A 10615-nucleotide genomic window follows, 5' to 3' on the forward strand; every position below is an offset into this window, starting at 1 on the left:
TGTTCATGGTAATTATATTATTATTATTGTTATTGTTATTGTTATTATTATGAACAACAACAATATTAATAATAACAGTAATATTTGTAATAATAAAAATAATAATATATATTTAAAAAACTCACGGATCATAAAACAAAAATAATAAAAGTGGGATGATAAACCTTAAAAACATATTTAATATTCCCTCTTCCCACTTACACACACCCTTAAGTGTATTTCCTATAAAATAAAGTTTTAAGAAGGGATTTAAAAGATGCTAATAACTGGGGGCTCTAACAACAAAGTCCGGTCCCCTCGGGTCACAAGGAACAACCAGCAGAGTTAAGGGAACACCCAGGCACAATAAATCATTGATATCATGTAGAACAAGTGATAAAACAGATGGAAGTTTTTGTGAGGGAAACACGAAGTGTGTAATGTGAATAAACTGAAAATAAAATGACGATGATAACCCTAACACTACTTTCTAGCCTCTGCACAGCAGGTGGTTACATGGAGCGTTGGATTGTAGGTTTCAGAAAGTTACAGAACAATGTTGTAGATGGAAGATGGGGCGTGGTCCGAGCACGGCCACCTGCAGTCGGTGGGTATGGAGTAGGGAAGGGGCCAGCGTTGAGGCTGGTGTGATCCCATTGTGGAGGTTAGAGTTGACATTAACATATCGGTCTGTGTGAGTGACTGGTCCCTCTGTCAGCCTTCACATGAACACAGCGGTCTTTAAACAGCGTCCTCTTCCCGCTCGTGTGTACTGGATGTGTCGGTTGATGTTGTTGACGTGCTGAAACCGTCAATACTGGATCAGTGTAGTTTGGTTGTGTTTTTTTCCCAAACTGTGCAACATGTTTGATGTTCAAGTTAGCTACAATCAGGGAGATGGGAGACACTATGGCTCCTTAGTTACCTAGTAAACACTTCCCTAAAATAGGAAGCAGTCAGGACATGTGTGCATAGATTTCAGCACCTATAGCTGTCCTCCCACTGGATGTATCTGATGCAATTTGTCTATTTAGACTATTTCTATCTAGAAATAAATCAAACTTTATTTCTAACATCACATCTTATACTCTAAAGACGGGACTTGATTGTACGCAGGAGGTCAGGTGAGTGTTTCCTGAGTTGCATCGAGCAGCACGAGTGATTTTACTCCTCTCGTCCTTGAGGAGATATTTAAAGGTCAAAACCCCATGTGCCTAATCCCTACTCATCACAACTACACACACATATTTACATTCAAACAAATGTACACAGCTCAAGAGACTCAGATGGAAGCACATTGCGGAGCGATTTCACACACACATGCATGAACACACACATTACACACAGCCAGACAAGAATGTGAAGGATGTACATGCGTCTGTATTGTTGGCATGCGGGCGCTTCTGGTCGTTTCTTGCTTATCAAATTTGAAACAGTTTTCAATATTAATTCAGACAAGGCAATTCATTTAAAATGTACACTCATTTAGTACTAGGTAACACAGTATCAATTAAAAGCCTCTTATTTCCAGCTCAGATTGAAAATTGGGTCATCGTGTGGCCCCTGGCACTGGCAGCAGAACTGCCCTTGGAGCCAGCTTTAGAGAGGGGTTATGGGCTGTAGAAGGCAGGATATATATACAGGTTTCAACTATGTGTATACTTGGCAATGCTGTGTAACTAGAGCTTATGATCCCTGTGGTGTGGGGGGGGGGGGGGGGGAGTCCACTGCACACAACAACACAGGACACCCACCAAGTTAAACTGGGAACAGATACTGTACCAGTATAAGCCACGCAGGCTTCAGCTAAACAAACTCCATCCTGTTGGTGAAGGAGATGAAATGATTGTATTGTTTGTGCCATAATGAGTGTTTTAGAGCCACTGACTTTATTCAGAATTGTAGGTTGGTGCACTGTAATCTGGCATTCTGCATGTGCCTTGTCGTAATTGTTTGGCATGCAGTGATTTAACCCGAACAGTCATGCTGTCATGCTGTAAACCAATTACAAGTCTTCAGCTACACATGGACATCCATTAGACCTGCTCATATTTTCAAAAACGTTGATTTACAGTTGCTCTCTTGGGCTCGGTCAAAGCAAAAAATAAAACATCCCAGAAGGAGGCTGTTATAGGGAGCTTGATAAACATTTACTGTGTTGCAGAAACTCCTGACTGACAAACCCATCCATTAGACTGCTATGAAATGGATCTATATGACACCCATGGGCCCTATAGGCTCAGGTTCACAGTGCGTCATTTGGTCTTTTAATTTAATGATTTAATTAATTGGACTTTTGTTGTCTAGGTGCACCTCTACACCACAATATCTTGTATGCACATATTAGTTATTTTGGGGTGAGGCTTTACATTCACAATGCATAAAAAACAGAAGAACTATGGGATAACAAGGGGCCCATGAGGTGCCATAATGTGTGTCTTGTTAGATTGATGGTCATAGTAACCTGTTGTTTGCCTTAAAGGCTACAATAGGCTTTGTATACGTATTTATCCCAATGTAGTGTATACAAACACGTCTGTAGGTCTGCATACACAAAGCTATATGACCTACTGTGATCCACTCTGGGTGGATTTGTAGAGTCTGTAAAAAAGCAGTAAATCAGATCTGACGGAGGTTTTGTAGAACAGCCTACATGAAGACGATGAATACCTTTCTACCTACACAGGCAATATCTGCAAAGCTCAGCCCTCATACGTGTAGTACTAAATGTCTGCATCTTTAGGCTCTCTGTCCGTCTTCCTGACGTCAGGGGTACGCACGGTTGCCCCGCTCCCTCATTGGTCAGCGCTGCTCCGCCCTCCTGCTAGGTAACTTGTAGAGAGTTTCGGGCGGAGTCGAGGAGAAACGGTTTATATTAGGGTGCCTTCCAGCGGACCAAGCTGGGTTCCTGCTCTGCCTAGGGTCGGTATTTGGTTACCACACGGAGGGAGTCTGCCGAAGAACGACTAAAGGAACACTTTAACGGGAAATAAATATGCCTTCAAAACAAGACGATGGCGGATGGAAGAAGTTTGTGTGGGATTCGGAGAAAGGAGAGCTGCTCGGTCGGACCGGAGGCAGTTGGTGTGAGTATGATTGGCTATTGGCCGGCTGTTCGTGGCGAAGCGGTAAGCGCGCGCTCACAGTTGTAGGTTCGCGCGCCGGTTGCCTCGTGTTTCTTTCCACCTGTTTGATTTGACTTTGCTGCATACATGACCAAAACTGCTACACGGTTAATGGTTAATTATTGAGCCACTGTAATTAATATTTCTACTAGTCCCTTGATTTCCAGGTCTCCACTTTTGAAACACACAACCCCCTATCCCCAAATTAGTTGATTTTTAGTATTATTTAATAGCTTCGTGACTGATAAAACAAGGTCGTGATGTGTGTGGTGTTGGCTAGTTATTTAATGTAAGTTGCATTCAGAGCGCGCGGACGCTGCGGTGCGCGCTGCGGACAGTGGAAAGATGGCTCACGTTTGGACCTCAGTCCACATCGGCTGTTTGTTGTTGGGGGGGGGGGACGTCAAGTTGTCTTTAGCAGTTTTGGAATGGGCAGTCAAAGGGTTAAAAATGCATCAGGGTCCAAGGTGAGTCAAGGTGATAGGGCCTGCTCAGTATGGACAGAAGACTATCGATCAGTGTCGGGTTCCTCTGATCAGATGTCACTGTAATCTAGAGAACAATACAACTGATTAACTTGTTCGACCTTTCTTCTCTGGTTTCTCTGGCAGCGGCACTGCGCATGTCCTTGTTCCTCTTCTCAATGTCACACAGCTCTTGTAGTCCCATCTAGACACTAACACCTTGGTAAAATAATGTTTCGGTGACATGATGTCTGCTCAGTTTAGATCAGAAGCAGTGAGGCAGCCCTGCTGCTGCAGGAGCTCCAGCTGGGGAGGTGTGTGTGTGTGTGTGTGTGTGTGTGTGTGTGTGTGTGTGTGTGTGGCTCAGACGAGGGGCTCATATTTGTCCTTCTGAGGTCATCTGAAAATGCTGATGCATTTGGGAAGCTTGCCATGCGCAGTGCTGAATTGAAGGTTTGTGATAAAAAGGACATCCAGGCAGATATGGGACCAACATGTCTACAGTTTCACTTGACAGAATAACATGAGCGGAATGTAAATTGTCCTTATTTTGTCTGGTGCTATAGATGTCTAGGAATGTCAGGTTTGCAATGCCCAGAGGACACGAGCGTTGATCATATGTCCTTGCATCTAACCAACAGATGTGTCATGTATTAGTTGGTTCAGGCTGTTGTGACCTTTTTGACATTGCCTCATGCAGCAAAAGCACTGACTGGATGAATGTATAGCTCGCTAACTGCAAGGTTAACTAGTAACTCTTTATTTATTGCTTGCCATCGCAGGCCATAGACTTGTAACGCATGGTTACCGATAATTCTACAGCATCTTCATGCTAGAAACTGATTACAGCGAGGATCCAACGGTGCCTCAGGTAATTACTACCATGTACTGTAAGCACATGCTTCACAGATGAATTACTGTAAATCTGTGAAGACAATGGCTGCCATTGTTGGGTTGTTTTATTGTGAATGCTGGCTTGTCATTCCTTACATCCACTGGTGAAGACACAGGCTCTGTTAACATTCAGCTCTTCTCCAGAGCGACTGGCAGTGAGCTACCTACAGGGTCCGTCCCCCTGGTTGGGTTGCTCCCCTTGCTCAGGGGCACGTTGGTATTTTGCCTCCCCACTGGTCCACACCATGTTTGTACCTGGCAGGTTGATGAAGGACGACTTCATGTCGGAGAGTCTAGTACAAATGTGGATGACTTATGTGAACCAAATGTTTTTTTTTCTATAAAAAAATACGAGATTCTAAAAGTCATTGGGTATCGGTACATTATAATAAAGCCTTTTCAATCCATTAAAATGCAGATTTTTTTTAAATGTCACACGTAGCCGTCTTCATTTAATGCCACCACTAAGTATTCAGCTCCATTGGATGCATTTAGTTTTTTGACATTTGATTACAGAATGATTTATTACGGAAACACTTTCTTTAGCAGAGATTGGCAGCAGTTATAACCTTGAGTCGTATCGGTTCTGCTCATCTGCACACTGCAGTTTTTTTTCTCCATTTGTCGCTGCATAACTATTCAATGCTCTCAAATTACACGAGGACTGAGGGAGCAACCAAGTCCTTGTACAGATACTGGATTGGATTTAGGTCTGGTCTCTCCCTGTTGGTTGGAGCTGTTGTGTAGCTTTAGCTTTATGTCTGGATTGGTTTTCCTGCAAACTGCACGCGGTGGTTCTCCTCTGTATGTCGCTGCATTATTTTCACCTTCTTCCCACAATGAAGGTGCAGTATCCCCACAGCATGGTGCTGTACCACCAGCAGGTTTCCTGCTGAGGATGCTGTGTTCCCCCTGATGTGTGGCATTTAGCATTTATCATAGCTCCAGCTCCATGGTCAAAAAAGCTCTGTTTGAATTATTTATGGTCTAGAATTTCATGGTCTCGTGGGACCGTAAAACCTTCCGTCTCCTACGTGCCTTCCAGGCAAACACGAGCTGAGACGTCATGTGAGGCTTTGTCTTTGCCATACTGGTGTTACTGGTGAAGCATGTGTAACAGCTGCTACACGTCCTCCATGCTTCTGGGCGTCCTCCTCACTACTGCTCTCCACACGGGTCAACTCCAACTTGTGACTTCTAAATGAACCGACCGTTGGGGACTAGAATTTAAGGCTAAATATTTGGGCAATTGTGTAACTGTTGTTATCAGTTGTGGTGTTGCTCAATAGTAACGTAGGTCTTGTAAAGTTGACCTGTCCCCAGAGTGAATACTGACTGAAGTGATCCAGGCAGTGTTGAGTGTAGAGGAGTTATTATATGTAATATTATGGCTCATTTATTTATTGGAATGGTATCAGATGGCGATTCTACTGTCAGAACTGAAATATAAAAGCCATCTTAGAATGATCTGGACTAGATACTGATTTCAACCTTTTGGCTCAGCCAGTCACCGAAAGGGAGTTTTGCAAACCTGGCTGTTTTACCTTCTGTCTCGCTCTGCACGCTGTACTGACACGTTGTTTTTTTTATCTTTTTCCTCCACAGTCAAAATAGTTTCCTTCTATGTCGTCTTCTATGGCTGCCTGGCTGGGATCTTCATCGGAACCATCCAAGCCTTGCTGCTCACGCTGAGCAACTACAAACCCACCTGGCAGGACAGAGTCTCACCCCCTGGTAAGAAGTGGCACCCACTCCCCGTCTGTCAAGATGAGTGGGTCTGAGGGAGGAGTTCCTGAGTCTTAGTTATTGCAGATGAGCTAAGAGCTCACCAAGGTTACATTCTCTGTGACCTTGTGGACATGATGAGTGATGAATTAATGTGAGTTCATAACAGAGGTCTTGTCTGTCTTCGCAGATAATTATACAAATGACAGAATTGATTTAGGCGGCCCCCAAAAAAATTAATTTCTTTTTTTTTTTCTAAATTCTGTTTTTAATAAAATGTTCATGTTACCACAAGGTTGATAATCATGCAGAAGCTTCTAAATGGACCTTTTTTTTGTGAGTGATTTCTCAGCTGCTGTCTCAACTATAAACTGAACCTCCTCTTATTTAAGTATAATTCAGATGTAACGTATAAAGATTGGATATTATCAGTCGTACATCTGCACAGAAACCTATTTGTGTTTCGATTCCACATAATCGGATAATAACTGCCGTCGTCCAAGTGTCCGCATCTCCTAATAAAAGCCGAGACATGCTCACAGCGTTGGTACATGTGCTCTTCCTCAGGTAACATGGCTGCATGTTGTTTTTGGAAGTAGCTCTTCATACTGTACGTCTTCACATTATTGTCCCAGTGTGCCTGTGCTGACAGCAGCCTCCTGTGTACACACCGTCTGGTTTCCATGGCGGGGAAGGCCAAGCTGAGCATGTGCAGCATAGTCGACGGAGAAGTGAGTTACTGCTGGAGGAGACGGGAGGCTGCTGGCATTTGTTCATTGGAGGTCATCCAAATACAGTCACAAGGAATCCGACTGTCAATGACCTGATCTCTGGTCAGCTGATTTAAAATTGATGGTGTTCTAAACATGCAGCTAATAGGCTTTTGTCCGGAGTTTGCAATGTGCTCCTTTAATGTTTGGCATCGCTGGACTAAAGGACCAGTCTGATATTTGAAGAAGCACTTTCTTACCGAGAGTCACATGAGATCTATTGGTGTCATCTGAGTCCTGTGCAGAGACACTGCAGGTCCGCACCACACTCTGTTTAGCCTATCTTAGCACATTTATATCGATCATGTCTTCGGAATCTGCACAACTTGGCAAAAATTGTGTATTTCGCACAGTCAGTGTTTCTGAATGTGTCATCGAAACTCTTAATGTTTAATTTCTCAGACTTTCAAAGTTCTTCTCTTATTCAAGATAGGAGTGTCTATTCACTTACTCTCTGCGGTCACGACACACGTGGTTCTTTATGTCTTGGACTATGTGAAAATCTGAAGTTTTTAATATCAAGTGAAACAAGAGTTTGGTGTGTAGGTGGAGCGAGACCATGAGGTAGTATTACCGTTGATAACCAGACGATCTGTTGTCCCCGCAGGCCTTTCACACACCCCACGCTCATTCAAATCTGAAGTGTCCTACAACCTCAACGACATGGAGACGTACCTGCCTTACACCAAGGCCTTGAGGGAGTTCATGGCCAAGTATGACGAGGAACTCCAGAGGGACCAGATGAAGTTCGAGGAATGTGGAGGTAGGTTTTATTCTGTCCCATTGGCTCTTCCTACATCCCTTTTTTTTTTTGGAAAGTTCAAAGTTGGACAGATGTGACGACACGGCTTCAACTGTTCTCCGAAGCTTTATGATGCTACATGTAGGGAAACATGGAATCAATGAGGCCATGTTTTTATGTTTGCGTCATTAACATCTCGTACAGATATTCTACTTGTGCATGATTTTATACCCCAAAGCTCAGCCTCACAACATTTTGGACCTGGCATCATTGCAACAATGCACACATCTTGGCTGAGCTCTAAACTTGACAGTGGACAGAATGTAACATTGTTACATTGTTGCATTATCTCTTCTCCTCCCCCCCCCCCCCCCCTCCCACTCCAGACGAGCCTGCAGAGTACAAGAACAGGGGCGACTTGGAGAGCGACGTCGGCATCAGGAAGGCCTGTCGTTTCTCCAAGAGTGTGCTGGGACCCTGCTCCGGCATCGAGGATCGAGAGTTCGGTTTTAAGGAGGGCAAGCCCTGCCTGGTTGTGAAGCTCAACAGGATTGTCAACTTTCGTCCAAAGGTACTTTAAAATGATTAAAGTCTGTTTGCAAATGGAGTCATGTTTTGCTGCAAGAAGTAAGAGTCCAGATGTACAAATGTATTTGAGTATTATCAGTTCTCAAGTTGGTACTCTGACTCGCATTACTAATGGGACTGATCTAGTGTTCAACAAGAGGACACGTTGTACGATCACATCTCACAATGTTAGCTGGGTAGGTCGTGAGGGTGGACTTGACCCGTCTCCAGTCGGGGTCACGTTATACATTACTTGTACTGTAAGGTCATCAGTGGCGGAGAAGCTGGAACTAGTTCCTAAACATAGAAAGGGCTCGTCTGTAGCCTTTGGATGGGCAGGAAGAGGACATTTCCACATGATGTTCAGGTGTGTTTTGGTCTATCTGATCACAATGCATTCTGCCTGCATCCATGTTTCTTCCCTGAACTGTATTAACAGGTGTCTTCACAGATCACTTTTGAGTTCCAGGTAGAATTTGGGTCTCTGTATAACTGTGTATATCTGTGTCACAGTAGTCTCTATTAGCAATGTCATGAGAACGATACTTTGGTACTAAGTTGGTGCCGAAATTCTGAAAACGTGACGGTACTCGTTGTGAACAACAAGTTCAACAAGAGAGCTAGTTAATGTCAGCTGTTAGCAACTGGTATCGGAGGGGCTCTTGACTTGTATTGGGTGCATTCGAAGCTCTATTCAGTAACAATGTGTATTGGGTCATGGTAATTATAACGTCACCATGATGTGTTCAAATGTAATCTTGTAAAATGTAGTTTTTGGGGAGAAACTTATTCAAGGTTACAGTTGTTTGAGGATGTTTTCACAGCAATATAAAATATTAGATATATTATAATATTAGATAATATTAGAGGGAATAATAACATGTTAAACCTCCTAACAAAAAGCAGTATTCATAAGTAACAAAGGTATTAGTATCCACTACTACATTTCTGGTATGGAGACGCCCTGAGTCTATGGATTCCTTAGGTCCAGTCCACCTCATCACTTTTCTTTTTTTCTTTTTTTTGTTCAGCCTCCTACCTCTAATGAAAGCATCCCTGAAGAGGCTCAACCCAAAGTGCAGCCCAATGTCATCCCCATCTACTGCACCAACAAGGTACACATTGGTTTTTCTTATTCTTCAGTTTAGACATTAGTACAAATGTATGTTTGATTTCCTTTTTGTGTGTTCTTCGAAACATGTGTGTAGTTTGTCATTCCATACATTTGTGTTTTTCTTCCTTCCAGAGAGAGGAGGATGCCGGTAAAATCGGAGAGATTAAGTACTACGGTATCGGCGCCGGCTTCCCCATGCAGTATTACCCGTACTACGGCAAGCTGCTGCACCCTCAGTACTTGCAGCCGCTGGTGGCGCTGCAGTTCACCAACCTGACCATGAACACTGAACTGCGCATCGAGTGCAAAGTGTACGGAGACAACATCGACTACAGCGAAAAGGACCGCTACCAGGGACGTTTTGACATCAAGTTAACGATTAATAGTTTATGACCGTCGTCAGGACCATAGCACTTTCCCTGGCCACCCCTCCCCCTCTGCCCCCTTTGTCCTTAACTAAATACAAATGTAATGTAGGAGATTATAAGTAAGGGGGGATAGTCTGTAGCGGTTAAGTCAATCACAAATAGTCTTGAATGAATAAATGACAGAAAATACCTGATAGGGGACCGGTGTGTAATCTTGTCTGCTTCCATCACTAGCTTCTACACTTCAATCTAGCGTTGTGTTGTAATTGTAGAGGAAAAGTAGCAATATGCCTAATAAAAATATTTATTCAGCTGTAAATGAGACTTTTCCCCAAGCCATGGGACATTGTTCATTGATGACTGTAAAGTTAAATTCCATCTCTGACGTGTAGCGAGCCGTGTTTGTCCCCTCTGCATATCGCTGCCTTGTGTGGTTCCACTAGATATTTTTGGAGTGTGCATTGCTTCCAAAATCTGGTCCTTCCAAACCACGCAGTTCCTCATTTTCTTCTGTGAGCAAGCTTTTAGCAGTTCTAGGCGTGTGTGTGTGTGTGTGTGTGTGTGAACACACACTCCCATTTACTTAATGATTGACACTAGTACACTCTTCTGATCTGTAAGGAAAAGGCTGCACTCCAGGGAACTTCTTTCCTCTTTTTATTCGTCTTTTACATCTGATCACGGGAGACTCTTTTTACTTTGCCTTTTTTTTCGCTTTGTTGAATGATTTAAATGTGTGAAGGGGTTTTATTACTTGGTTTCATGCCTTTTACTTTTGATTTTGCCTTTTCTATGTAGTTGTGTGTCCAGCCTGTTAGACACTTGGGCCTGCTGTATGGGCAACGGTGCTAACTCAAGTTTTAAGAA

The 10615-nt window shown here is 43.3% G+C and overlaps 1 protein-coding gene across 1 annotated transcript in view; it reads left to right on the forward strand.

The window, feature by feature from the left end:
• Window positions 1–2819: 2819 nt before the first annotated feature.
• atp1b1b (ATPase Na+/K+ transporting subunit beta 1b) overlaps window positions 2820–10615 on the forward strand; it is an 8335-nt gene continuing 539 nt past the window's right edge. Inside the window, exons 1-6 of the mRNA XM_029451151.1 lie at window positions 2820–3065; window positions 6068–6196; window positions 7565–7720; window positions 8086–8270; window positions 9298–9381; window positions 9513–10615. The exon at window positions 9513–10615 is cut by the window's right edge and continues 539 nt beyond it. Coding sequence (XP_029307011.1) covers window positions 2975–3065; window positions 6068–6196; window positions 7565–7720; window positions 8086–8270; window positions 9298–9381; window positions 9513–9773 — 906 coding nt within the window. The 5' untranslated portion in view covers window positions 2820–2974 and the 3' untranslated portion in view covers window positions 9774–10615. The remainder of the gene's footprint in view (window positions 3066–6067; window positions 6197–7564; window positions 7721–8085; window positions 8271–9297; window positions 9382–9512) is intronic.

This window comes from Cottoperca gobio, chromosome 2, assembly GCF_900634415.1.
Source record: "Cottoperca gobio chromosome 2, fCotGob3.1, whole genome shotgun sequence".
In the NCBI taxonomy this organism is placed as follows: domain Eukaryota; kingdom Metazoa; phylum Chordata; class Actinopteri; order Perciformes; family Bovichtidae; genus Cottoperca; species Cottoperca gobio.